Source organism: Elgaria multicarinata, chromosome 2, assembly GCF_023053635.1.
Source record: "Elgaria multicarinata webbii isolate HBS135686 ecotype San Diego chromosome 2, rElgMul1.1.pri, whole genome shotgun sequence".
Taxonomy (NCBI): Eukaryota; Metazoa; Chordata; class Lepidosauria; order Squamata; family Anguidae; genus Elgaria; species Elgaria multicarinata.
Genome location: NC_086172.1, coordinates 128452721 through 128466931, shown reverse-complemented (window position 1 = coordinate 128466931; position 14211 = coordinate 128452721). Strand labels below are relative to the sequence as shown.

Genomic DNA, 14211 nt, shown 5'->3' with positions numbered 1-14211 from the left:
TTACCCCACCCCCTTATGCATGTTTTCTAATCTAAAACATCCCAAACATTGTAACCTTTCCCTAGTGAAACTGCTCCCATTTCCAAACATTTTTGGTTGCCCTCTACCACACCTTTTCCAGGTCTACAGTCTCATTTTTTATATGCAGTGACCAGAACTGTACACAGTCTTTGTAGTGTGCTCTTACCTTAGTCTGGGGGTACGCCTAGATCCATCATTAGGAGCCCAAGTGACTTCTGTGGTGAGGAATGGCTGGATGCTTTATTGTTGGGTTCTGGGTTATTTAACCCCTGCATGACTGGGTTCTGCTGTCATGCTAACATACCAAAGGGATAACTATAGGTTAACTGGAAACAGAAGTAAAGAGCATGCCAGAGGCAGTGCACTCATTCTCTCATTCCCAGTAGTTATGTGTGAACCAGCTCTTTGATGGCTGGAGCGGAAGCCTACACACAGTGGTGTGGTGGAGGGATATACAAGAGAGCAGGCCTGGGCTTTTTTTTTTCAGAGCAGGAGCAGTGACATTGGTGCAATTGACAGAACCTCCTTGCTGTGGCAAATAAATGAGGTGGTAATGTGGCTCTCAGGTTTGGAACAGAGGAAATTCAAGAAGGAAAAAATCAAGCGGAATCTGGAAACATCATGCCTTTTCCTTTAATGGGATTTCTACTTCAGTTTAGCAGTTTAAATGCACAATTGTTTGCACTTCAAATTAAAAGCTGCATGAAGATCTTTTAAAGCTCAATATATTTTGCAAATTGAATCTATGTGGTCAAAGTAAGCAGCACTGGGCACAGGATTGGATACATGTTGATACTAATAAATTGGGCATTGTACTATATACTGCCACTTTTGGGTGTGTGTTTACAACACACACACCATACATGCAGGCACCCACACAGAATCATGAACTCCTTCAAAATTTACCATTATAACACTGTCTACACTTGTACTGCCTTGTGCTTTCCACCTAACAAATGGACATTAGATGCTGATCCAGGGGAATCTGTACACCACTGCTTCCTGGTAATCATGTCAGGAACCCCTCACATTCACTTCTGTTGATGGTTCCACCCGCCTGACATGAAACAACCTCCTTGAGCTGGGCTCACCATATGTCCAGATGCACTCTGGAGAAGTACTTGGAATTGACCAACACTAGTAAGCATTATTGACAAAGCTTTCTTTTATTACTTCAGGTTGACCTTGGTGCTCCAGCCATCCCCGCAAGGCTTCTGAGTTCTATCGCCAAACGACAACCTTTGGTGATTGCTAGGCTTGCTCATTTTCTGGCTGCTTAGGTATATATGGTACACTATCTACAAATTTATTATCAGTAACAAAAAGTAAATACTAGCAATGGCAGAACTTGTATTTGGACCAGCTCCAGAACTAGAAGCAAGAAGTCGTTAGAAAAACACTCACCGGACAACACATAACCAGTAAGGAGCATCTGCTTTGGACACTGCAATCAGAGGCCAAATCTTAATGAAGCATCTGCCCCTTGACTGAGTTTTCCTGTTCAGCCCATTGGGAAGGGGTAACTTTTCTGGATTGGGGCTTCTAGAAACAGTAGCGAAGTGAGAAGCATTCTTTGGCAAACAATCAACATTGACTAGCAGAAGTCATTTGGAGTTCTAAATTATTTTTCTTCTCTCAGACTATTGCAAAACTGCTGGTGCAAAAACCCCTTAGGTTTTTGTTCGTTTGTTTGTAAAGGTTCACTCCACCATGGAAGCAAATCTACTGTAATACCCCTTTGTAGCGCGCCTGATGAAATAAGAGTCGAACAAAGTCAACTTACTGGTTGGAGAACGTTCCAACCCTCTCAAGGTGAAGCAAGGGTATGCTAAATTCTAGGCATTTAATAATAGCTGTTGAAGTGATAGCTCTTGCCAAGATGTGAAGTGGTCACTGCTTGTTCCCCAGCCAGAAACACAACTCAGGTAGAGACCTAATATTCTACGACAGAAGCATTGCAGCTCAAGCCTAAGTGTTGAAACTGGGTAAATCAAGTGACAGCTACAAAGCAAGGGCAGGGACTCTAGTTTACTGCATAGCAACAACTGTTCTATAAATTCCAGGTTGGGGCTTCTATCAGAGTATCTAGTGCAACAGTTAAGATTCGAAACTCTTCCACTGGAAGAGAAGCAGGATAAATGATCATGAAAATAAATGTAAGAGAAGGGTATTATCAAGTTGAAATTGGTCTAGGTGTCAGCAAGAGTGCTTTCTGCACTGATCAAAGCTCCCAGGCCCAACTCTTCCCCGCCATATGTATTGGTATTCCATATGACCCATTCCCTCCACTGTGTAACTGCAGTTTTTTGCAGTTCTGCTGCTCAATGTCTGGTTCATTGTAACAATCCAACCTGATTCTATCAAATGAATTGCATACCATTCATATGATTCCAATCACAGTGAAGGGGTGGCATTAACGTTCCCTTTTCACACCATTGCTATAAACTAGCATCTAAAAAAGCATGTTTTATTCATGTGAAGATATAGAGTATTTGATTCAGGTTGTCTCTAAAACTAGACTCTTGCAAACCAAGTAGTAGAACATCCTATTACCATAGCTATTGCGTCATTTTCTGCCAGCCTGTTTGTATTAATTAGAAGCCTGCCTCTTGAGCTTAATGTCCCACCTGCAATGTTTTAGTGGAGCTAGTCACTTATTTGCAACATTCAATGTGAGTAACAGAGAAAATATCTGATTGTGAGCTCCTTTTCTTCCCTTTGCTACACCACGCCTGCTGTAGATAATGCAGTGAGAATTACTGTGAGCTACACTGTAAACTCTTGTTCCTCACAACATAAATGAATCTATCACTAAGGCTGTTTGAAGGGTACGATAAAAAGTACACAACTGTTTGCAGCCATTGGTGGTATGTGATCAATTAAGCTTAATAATTGCTAGAATAAAATTGCAAGTAATGCCAGGATACAAAAAGCTGCACATGGAAACCATGGTGTTCCCATACGGCTCCTCATGGGGAGATGGGAAACTCCCACCGCCCCATGAGCAGGTGGAAGTGCCTTCTAAGTTTGGATGGGGCTGCACGGATCCCAGCCCATGTGTTTTCAAAAATGGGTTTGATAGTCTACTTCAAACTTCAGTAATTCACAAATCTGATTTAGCTGGAGACTGTATATAACTATTAGCAGCACAACTGAGGATACAATCCAATGCAAAATTACTTGGGAGTTGTTCCTTTGAATTCAATAGGGGTTCACTTTTGAGTAAACATGGATATGATTGGGCTCCTAACCATCAAGAAATCAATGCACAGAACGTCTATTTGGTGGCTGACAAAACACAGTTTGGTAATAGATGCAGTCATTGACACTACAAACTACCAAAATAATTTGCAGCATCTAGAACACCACCTTTTATAGTCCTATGAATTTGTTATTTGTGGGATGGGAGGGGTGGCAGGAGGTCCTGTAAATTACCCACAGTACCAGCAATCACATAATTTAAGATGGGAACTCCCAACTGATTTTAGGAGATATTTCCAATGATCACTGGCTGAATATTTGCTACATTAGTTTATTTTTCCCCTTTATTTTTGGGACATGGCACTCTGATAACGAACCAAATGACTTTAGCAGGAACAACATCTAAGATGGACTCTTAACACAGATGGTGCCTATTGAAGGATAATGTCTTAGTGTACAGTGCATCAGAGTTTTATTTTTATAATTGCATACAATTGTTTTTCTATGTTTACAAATTAAGTTATTTATATATACTTATTTTGAGGTGGTTTTATATGCTAAAGCTAATTATTATTTTTACAGGTATTCAATTAATGTATGCTTTCTAGAAATAATTGATACTTCAAAAGTACTATTTATATAACAAATGTTTTCTTTTGCACCTATAACACTATGGTACCTGTGAATGCCTAGAATGGAAAGAATAGTCTTAAAGTGGGGCAAAACTATTTTCTGTGAAACCTTTAATTGAATATGGGAGAATATACCCATTTCCTGTATCATACCTTTAGCCCATACCTGCTTTTAACCAAGATTGCTATTTTCATATCCTCACAATAAATAATTTTTATATATAGAAATGGCTGGAATCTGCATTACTCTTTTTTCCATTCTGAATAGTTATGTACCATTGTACCAAGCCATGTTTCTAAGTTCTTCACTCTCTCTTCCCCAATCACATACAGATTATTTTACAGACCACTGTTCTCCCCATTGTCATAGGAACTGCATGCTACCACATCAGGAGTAGCAAAAAGCAGGTACTGTAGGAAGATAAATACCTCAAGTCTTGTCTTTCCCACTGCTGCAAATAATGAGTTATATTTATATGGAGCTGTTGTTAGAGAAGGATGCATGTCAGACTTAACTAAGAGTTTCATTATAGGCCACCTTGATTTACATTTTCCATAAACCTTTCATTACTGTGATTTCTTGGACCAGCATGACTTAACATTCAAGCAAAGACTAAACTGACGATCTTATATTGGAGGTTTTCCTCACCTAGAGGTCTTTCATTAAATGTTCTGAATCAGCTATGAACAGGATGAAGAAAGTCCATTTGGGGCATGCACAAGTTCATTCTATTCATTATTTTTAATCATGAAAAAAACAAGTAGGATTCCTGAAGAAAAATATGTTACTGTATTGCAAGGTGGGAAAAAGGAAAGGCAGGGAGGGGGGAAGCAGATACAGCTCCTAGGAAAACTCGGTGCAAAACACTGAGGAATGTTTTCGGGGCCCTTGACTATACCCTTTTTAATGACAAGTCTATAAAGTTCTAAACCAGACCTGGGAAAAGACTGTCCTATTAAAATATGGAGATGCATCCCAGGATTTTTTTTCAAGTTCTGCAGTTCTTCAGAGCATTCTTCCATATTTAAGGTCAAAATATTTTTAAAATTGGCAAATAATTCACAGTGAAGAATTAAATGCAATTAAATGGTGCCATGGCTTAATGCTGTCTTCCCTCATTATTAGAAGACTACAAATACAAAAGCTACTTTTTGCAAAGCACCCCTTTCTAAAAAAATTCAAGCCTTTGCTTGAAAGATGAGCAATGATTACATTTTAAGACACATTTTTTTTCCTTTTAGGAGATAATTTTTTTAAAAAAACTTTCAAACATAAGCTCTTGATAAACATTAAATACCAGTCTCACATTAGGGTTCTCCTCCCAAGGCCACACTGACATTAATGGAACGAGAGAATTTAAGTGAGAATCCTCAAGAATCTTAGGAATCTACCCCTCCATCTGTGTTTTACATATGTGTACAGATTCCAGTCTAGCTTTCAATTCTTTAGGCCTGAAACCCATATGCTTTTACACCTATATGCTCTTGCCATTCCTATTAAGGTGCTTAAAACGGCTCTTCTTGAAAGGGCGCGTGTTTCGTCTTAACATCTGGATGTCTTTTCAGAGGGCACAATGGAGCATGCCTGAGTGCAACCACAGCCAGCACATTCATGGGCAATTCCAACGACCTTTAAATATCATGCTTCTGTTAGCTTTGTGCCGCCACGGTCTCTCTAGACTGTCCCGCCAATTTATAAGGCAGAGTCTTTGGTTCTGCAATATAATTCTCAGACATGAATATTCTCAACAGAGCTTCAAGTGCCTTGGAGAAGTCCTGCAAAAAAAAGTAAAATGAACAAATAAATTGCAAAGCAAAGGTAAACTATTGTAATCTGTGTAGGGGTTCACTAAACACTGCCCATAAGTGTTGATTACAACCTGTGCTGTTATATAGCTTTTATTAGCATATTGTACACCAAAGGTTTACACTGAAAGGTGGCACAGAAATTTTCTAAAAGTAAATAAATGAGATTAAACACCAGCAGCATTCCACAGGTCTCCTATTTGTTTGCTCTTCTTAACTTGCAGTTTCATTGGAGACTAAAGAAACATTGCATCTTTATAAAGACCATAAATATTTTTAATAACAATGATACTGCTGAAATGAGAAAATGTTTTAAATTAGAAATGCATAGTCTGTTTTTCTACCACAAGGCCCTTCCTACAAAGTGGCTTACAAAAAATAAAAATAATCAAAATTACAACGAATTAGGTAAAAGAACAACAAAGAGATGTAAGTTTTTCCTATATATTAAAACAAACTTCAAAGCCTAGCAAAATAAATGTGTGTGTTTTTCTATCCACATAAAGATTTTAATGTTTGGCCTGGAAGTTCCATAACATATGTGCCAGCACAGAAATGTATTTCTAGTGGGTGACCACTTCGCTGTAGACAGTGGCAGGATCCAAAGCAATGCTCGAAGACTCCATAGCCCCCTTTTCCCTACTCCTTGGCTATTTTCTAGAGATCAGCTAAGCAGTGGATGGGAGGAGATTGCGGGGAGGAGAGGTTTAAACCTCCTCTTCCCCCAAATCTCCCGCCACCACCTTTCAGCTGACTGCTAGAAAACAGCCAGGGACTGTGGGGAAGGGGAGTCCCACACTCTTCTTTTCCCTGAACTGCTCAGCTGAACAGTGCAGGAAGGGGGGATATTGCAGGAGAGGGGCCAGAGGTTACCTCCACCTCATATCTAGTTAATGTATTAACAGTAGCCCTTTTTAATTGTTCAACTAGAAATACTAAACACATTCCAAATTGCATAGTGACACCCACAGATAAGAGGATTCTCTGGTTGACGAAGTCATCCTCCTTTTTTTTTTAACTTAATTTTTTATTTTTTCCCCCAACAGCACCTATACAGACATCACATATAATACATACAAAAAAGGTATACATGAAACAACTACAATTGCACTAAAAACATTGATGGAGGGCGACGAAAGCAACAGCAGAGAGTAGTGGGGCTAGCATCACTCTCTCTTCTCATGTGTTCAATATCTCTGCAGTTGAGGAACGACTGAAAAGGGCTTTTCTTGAGTTGATATGCCACTCTCTGCTCAGTTATGGTGCTCTAATTTGCATCAAATACCAAAGCACTAAGAAGAGTCTCTCTCTCTCTCTCTCTCTCTCTCAGCTAAAAATAATGCTACTTTGTAGAGTATAGCTTGGTATAGTACAGCTGCTCTTGACTGATAAGATGACCCTAAGATGTAGAGAGACTGTTCAGACACTGAGCATGACGACACAATAATGAGCTGTAAGAACTCTAGAATTTGCCCATTATTGCTCCATGAGGCACAATATCAGTACCCTAAGAATTCCTGCATCTGAGGGTAGTCATGTTTGATCACCAGTCAATAACAGCTCCTCTACGCTAGCTGGAAATGGTAGCACAAAACCAATAGTGACAGATAATGAAGCATGTTCCAATGTCGCCCAACACCATCATTATCATCATCATCAACAACAACATATATACTGCCTCATTTTCTAAGAAGACATCAAGATTTAAAACTGACATGGAGAGGAAGGATGCTCAGTTTGATATAATCTGTCACCAATTATACTTTCTATCATAAAACCAATAAAGATCATAGAAAAAAATAGTAACATTAATACTAAGCTGTCCAATGTCCTAGCCCCACCACACATTTTAGTTTTCAACAATACTACAGCATATAAATACTTCTTGCCCAAGTATGAAACCAAGGTTTTGTAAACGGTACCAAGGAGTAGGAAAGAAGGCTCCAAAATAAAAATCTCTGTGTTAACTAGCTTATCTAAGAGAAATACTTACTGAAGGCCATGGGGATTTCTGGAGTCCATGCAAACAGCTCTGTATCTCTATGTCTGTCATTAAGCCATGCTCAACAAGCCCGTGAAGCATGAACAAGAACAAGTCCCACTGCGACAAAAAACAGGGAGCATGAAGGCCTTGAAATAAGGCGCAGGCTTCACTACTTTGTAACTAAATTCCTGCTCAAGTGGAGATGCTGCCAACATACCATTTAAAGTGACGGCTATTGGGCGGTATAGAAATGCAATAAATAAATAAATACACACACACACCCCAAAAGTTTGCAGATCTACCATAATTAAAATGTTAATTTTAAATTATTTGAAGTTAATGTTATCTCAAACAGGTACATTGAGAAATAAGTCAACACAATGCTTCATAGTTGAAAAAAGGATAAAAGTGTTGTCTCTAAATTGGGAGGGACATTCCAGTTATGATAAGGCACACTGCCTTATCATGACCCCTAAATGGGGATCAGAAGGGGGCAGAGCGAAGAGGGGAGAGAGAGCCCAGCTAGTGAGGCAGAACATTCATAGAGTTGTATCCAATGCTAGGCTAGCTTAAGTCCCATTCAGTTCAATGGGTCTACTCTAAGTAGAACTAACATGGGATACAGCCCATACCACCTCAATTTATTTATTTATTTATTTATTTATTACATTTTTATACCGCCCAATAGCCGAAGCTCTCTGGGCGGTTCACAAAAATTAAAACCACAGTAAAACACCCAACAGGTTAAAACACAATTATGAAATACAATATAAAAAGCGCAACCAGGATAAAACCACACAGCAAAGTTGATATAAGATTAAAATACAGAGTTAAAACAGTAAAATTTAAATTTAAGTTAAAATTAAGTGTTAAAATACTGAGTGAATAAAAAGGTCTTCAGCTGGCGACGAAACACGTCTATGTTTTAATAGAGGCAGTTCAGTTATAAATTGTGAAATGAAATTGCTTATGTGTAGAGAGCATAACTCTCAGTTCCTTAATGTTAAACGGAAAGAAGGGGAGAATTCACACATCTCACAATGGGGGAGGGGCAGCCATATACTTCTTCTCCCCTTGCTCCTTTAGGCCCTTTCTACACCTAAGGATTATCCCATGAAAATGGAAGGATCGTCCCTGCCTTCTCCCAGGATCCCCTGTGAGTCATTTGCATGCACAGGGATGATCCTGGGATGATCCCAGAGAAAAAGGCAGGTGTAGAAATGGTCTTAGACTCACACTTTACATTTACTTCCTGCTTCCTATAATGCACCAGTTCTACTTTGAACCCTAAAAAATGATAACCTCTTAAAGATGAATTTGGCAAAGCATTTACTCTTTTTTAATAATTGCTGATTTCTCTGAGGCCAATTACTGAATTCAATCCAAATCTTGGCAGCTTCAAACCAGAGTATGGCTTCCAGTTTAGACATAGAAAAGATTAACTAATGTGCAACACCAGGAGACGGTCTTCAACCTTTTGGGGTCGGGAGACCATATTTTCCTAACTAAAGAGATTAAGGATGGGTCTGGTAGGAAATAAAAAGATACCCTGGGTTGTGTAGCTTTCATATTGCCAAATTTAAAAGAAACCAAGACGCAACTGGGCTGCATATCCCTGCAAGCTGCTTCTGTTCCTACAGTTTCTCACTGCTTTCCCCTTTTATCTGTCATTTAACTAAATGTCTGTTTTCACCGACTTTTACATACACCCCACATTAGCACCTTTGTAGAAATATTATAAGGCACTTCTCTCTTGACCTGTTTCACTGGCTGCTCAATAGCTGTCACCCAGCATCTCCCACCTTACCTATTTAACTTCGTTAAAAGGTAATAAGTACAAAGAGCAACGAGGTTTGAACAGTGGCTCTAAAGGCAGGTCAAAAGCTGGCGCTTACCTTGTGCTGTTTGTTTTCTGCAAGGTAGGCAGCATTTTTTCTGCTGAAGATCAGCTGCAATGGTATTGATGCCTGAAAGTCTTCCTTCCAGATGGAGAGCAGGGACTTTAGAAGGCTAGAAATGAGATGGTTCTTGGCTTGCTGTTGCTGCTCCTTCTTCTGAGCTTGACAGGTCAGCCCGTGGATAGGGACACGATCTGAAACTACAAGCAGCTAAGATAGGTAGAAACACTGGAACTTAGCTACAAGTGCTTTTCTGATTGTAGAAAGAACGACAACTTGAAATTATCAACTCTTTCCATTCCTCTTTGAAAAGACAGCATTTCTAGAAACTCCACATGATAGGTAGGGAGCCTTTTCATTTTTACAGGCTCTCACAGCTGAGGAACAAGCACAATTGCATCAAATTTTAGTAACTTTTAAGACATTCTTTAAACAGAAAAATAGAAAGGGGGGATAATACTCAATTTCCAACTATGAGGGAAAACGTCTAGCTTCTACTGTGCAGAAAATGTAAGCCAGGATGTCATCCTCACCATGACCAGAAATAGCCATCATGAGTTGTTGTTGTTATTATTATTTATTACATTTATATCCCGCCTTTTTTCCTCCAAGGAACCCAAGGCAGCGAACATAATCCTCCTCCTCTCCATATTATCCTCACAACAACCCTGTGAGGTAGGTTGAGCTGTGAGTCTGCGACTGGCCCAAACTCACCCAGTGGGTTTCTATGGCCGAGTGGGGACTAGAACTCAGATCTCCCGACTCCCAGTCCAACACCTTAGCCACTATATCACACTGGCTCTGAAATGTTAAGTCTAACATTTCTCTCTGTGTGTCATGGGAAGATGACAAAAAGGGGATGCTCAGTGTTCCTGATACACCTCTGCAAAGCAGTTGCTGGGGAACATGGGTAGGAGTGTGCTACTGTACTCATGTGCTATAGACATGCGACTGAGGGGCTTGGAAGGGAACGTAGCCCATTGGTAGAGCACATGCTTTGGAATGTGGAAGGTCCCAGATTCAATCTCAAGGTAGGAGTAGGAAAGTATCCTGCCTGAAACCCTGGAGAGCAGCTGCCAGTCAGTGTGGGGGCTACTGGGCTAGATGGACCAATGGTCTGACTCAAAATAAGGCAGCTTCCTATGTTCCTTTAAGAGGAGAACCAGTGCAGTGTAGTACAGGTTGAAATTCCCACTCGGCAATGAAGCTTCCTGGATGACTTTGAGCCACCTCTTAGCCTAACCTTCTTCACAGGCTTTTTATGAGGATAAACCCAGGGGGAAGAGGGGGAACACCATGTCTGTCACATCACAACCCTTGTAGGAAAGGACAGGACAGAAATGTAATAAAATAAATAGCTTTCTGAATAAATTGCAGCAAATGAGAGCCGGTGCCTGCAGGAGGAGGGGAACACCACCACCACCATCCAGGGAAGAGGGAGAGCTGCCTGTTGCTACTGCCTGCCTGCCTGCTTGCTATTGCTTAATTACCATCACTGCCCTCTCCCTGTTGAACTTCTGTTTGCAGACTGCCATGCCCTGCAGGACAAGGCCCCCAGGTACTCAGCCAGCTTCTGCTGATATCCTCAACCTGTCCCCCACCCACCCCAGAGGGAGATACATAAGCCAGCTGGCTGAGGTGTCCTGGGAGAGCCAGTGCCTGCAGGAGGTGGGGAACACCACCACCACCACCACCACCCGGGGAAGAAGGAGAGCCGCCTGCTGCTACCTGCCTGCCTGCTTGCTTGTTGCTGCTTTTTTCTTTCTGTTTTCTGAGGGTCTTAAGCCTGGGAGGGGGGATACAGAGCCAAGTGGGGGATCTGAGGGGGTCCCAATCAGTGTAGTGACAGGTAGAGGGAGATACGGTGCTGTGAGGAGGACTTGGCAGGTAAGGGGAACACGGCCCAGACAATGAATGGCTGTGCTGTATTTCAGTCCTCCCCACACCCACAGGTTTGCTGGTTGCCCTATCAGCCAGCCCTCTGGCCTCTGGATGCTGCTCTTAAATGCCAGATTGGTGCATAATAAGACCTCCCTCTTCCACGACTTAATTGTGGATGAGGCAGCTGATCTGGCATGTATAACTGCGACCTGGCTGGGTGAGCAGGGAGGAGTCAGTCTCTCCCAGCTATTCCCACCAGGGTACTTGGTTCAGCATCAGGGTAGACCTGAGGGCCGGGGGGGGGGGGTTGCTGTGGTTTATAGGAATTCCATCTCCCTCTGCAGGCTCCCTGTCCATGTGACTACCGGTCTGGAGTGTTTGCACCTTGTGTTGGGTCAGCAAGTGTACCGTCCACCCCGCTGCTCAACAGACTCCTCCCTAGGTGAGCTGACGGAGGTAGTCTCGGCTGCACTACTGAGATTCCCCCAGACTGTTGGTTCTGGGGGATGTCAACATTCATGCTGAGGGCACCTTATCCGGGGCAGTTCAGGATTTCATGGTCTCCATGACAATCATGGGATTGTCCCAACATGCCATCGACCCAACGCATGTAGCAGGGCATACTCTTGACCTGGTTTTCATAACTGGACATGGAGATGGTGATCTGAAAGTGGGGGACCTCACATCAGTCCCTTTGTCGTGGTCAGATCACTGCACGGAGGCACAGAGTGCCTTCTATCAACTTCGGTTGGTGGCCCAGCTATGCCCCTATCTGGACAGGGATAACCTAGCCTCAGTTGTCTATGCTCTGGTAACCTCCAAATTAGATTACTGCAATGCGCTCTACATGGGGCTGCCTTTGAAGATGGTTTGGAAGCTGCAGCTTGTGCAAAATACAGCGGCCAGATTGATAACTGGAACCAGAAGGTTCGAGCATATAAGACCGACTCTGGCCTGCTTGCATTGGCTACCTGTACGTTTCCGAGCCCGATTCAAGGTGCTGGTTTTAACCTATAAAGCCTTACACGGCTTGGGACCACAATACCTGACGGAACGCCTCTCCCAACATGAACCTACCCAAACACTACACTCAACATTTAAGGTCCTCCTCCAGGTGCGTACTCCGAGGGAAGCTTGGAGGAAGGCAACAAGAGAGGGCCTTTTCAGTGGTGGCCCCTCAATTCGGAATGATCTCCCCGACAAGGCTCGCCTGGCATCAACATTGTTATCTTTTCGGCACCAGGTCAAGACTTTTCTCTTCTCCCAGGCATTTAGCAGCATATGCTGAGTTTTTTAACTGCCCCCAGAATAGTTGCTGTTAACGGATATTGTGTGGTTTTGTTTGTATTTTATGCTTTTTATGGTTTTAAATTTTGTATATTTGTTTTTGATGTTCATTGTTTTTTAACTTCTGTAAACCGCCCAGAGAACTTCGGCGGTATTTATTTATTACATTTATATACCGCCCCATAGCTGAAGCTCTCTGGGCGGTTTACAAAAGTTAAAAACAGTAAACATTAAAAATATACAAAATTTAAAACCATCAAAAACATAAAAACAACAGTATAAAAACAACAGTATCTTTATAAATGTAATAATAATAATAATAATAATAATAATAATAATGGAATATTTTAAAAAATCTTCCATACTGATAGCCTTAAGCTGAGTAATTCATACATTTATATATAAAGATAATTTGCTTCTGTAATTAATCTTAGGGCTTCCTAATTTTTCTCCTCACATGGAGATGAAACTGTGGGTCAATAAAACACACACAAATTGGTATTTAATTAACTGGTTATTATTTGCCTGCACTATGACAATCTGCCCTGAAAGTGTAGCACAGGTGAACAATTCAAGATGTCTCATTTTTGAGGAATGGCTACCCAAACAAAAGAAGAAAAGAGAAAGAAAAAGGGGAGGAAAGGAAAATAAGAGTAAAAGTAGGGCAGTTCTTACCTAGGAGGGAAACCAGCTCTACAGTGCACTTAGCCAACTGTTGCTCTGACACTGGACATATGAACTGGAAGACACGGAAATGAAAATCAACTGCCAATGAATACTTCCATTGTTAAGTCAACCATATGGATGCTTCTTGTTTAGAAAAGTTTCGTATTTGGGGTCTTCAAGTACTTTATCAATTAACAGTTCACATCCACGGTGGCCTTGCTCTTTAAAATACATACAAGCAAGGGCCTGGATCTTTCCTGGAGGTTTCAAATATCTAGTGTTCACAGATATTTGAAAAGAAAAATCTGTAACTATTACGCAGCTGCACCTTTCATAGCCAAGGTGTTATGCAAGCGTTTTACACTTATGATTACAAATTTAAGAAGTGGCCCAAAGGCAGGTTTTGAATTTAGAAATGACATAGGAAAAACAACTAACCACAACTAACCACCCACTGGAACCGCAGTGCAGCTTAGGCAGAGTGGAAACCGGTATGTCCCCCTCCCACCAGGCAGTGATTGCCAACAACTGCTCTGTAGGCAGGACCAAGAAGAGAGGGGGAGACAGGCAGGCAAGAAACACCTCAGAGCCTGCGCCAGCTGGACAGCCCCACCCCCACCCCAAAACAGGGCCATCCGTCACCATCTACTATAGGGTAAAGATCCTGATTATTGTATCTATTGTAATTTTATTAATGATCATTGATGTTACTTTTAAATCACTATGAAAGGATTTGCATCCTGAAAGGCATGATATAAATAACGGTAAAAAGTAAAATACATAAAATTATACTCCCCTACACACCTATGCTAATGTTAGCAGACTCATTCTAGTG

At 41.4% G+C, this 14211-nt stretch overlaps 2 protein-coding genes across 3 annotated transcripts in view; one reads left to right on the top strand and one right to left on the bottom strand.

The window, feature by feature from the left end:
- The window catches only part of STARD9 (StAR related lipid transfer domain containing 9), a 130572-nt gene extending 128891 nt beyond the window's left edge, over positions 1-1681 (top strand). The window contains exon 33 of the mRNA XM_063118448.1: positions 1200-1681. Coding sequence (XP_062974518.1) covers positions 1200-1301 — 102 coding nt within the window. The 3' untranslated portion in view covers positions 1302-1681. The remainder of the gene's footprint in view (positions 1-1199) is intronic.
- A 2267-nt stretch (positions 1682-3948) lies between these two features.
- CDAN1 (codanin 1) overlaps positions 3949-14211 on the bottom strand; it is a 49178-nt gene continuing 38915 nt past the window's right edge. For both annotated transcript variants that reach the window (XM_063117652.1, XM_063117653.1), the window contains exons 25-28: positions 13386-13449; positions 9540-9742; positions 7654-7761; positions 3949-5630 (exon numbers count right to left, since the gene is read on the bottom strand). In XM_063117652.1, the coding sequence (XP_062973722.1) occupies positions 5505-5630; positions 7654-7761; positions 9540-9742; positions 13386-13449 (501 nt within the window). In that variant the 3' untranslated portion in view covers positions 3949-5504. The remainder of the gene's footprint in view (positions 5631-7653; positions 7762-9539; positions 9743-13385; positions 13450-14211) is intronic.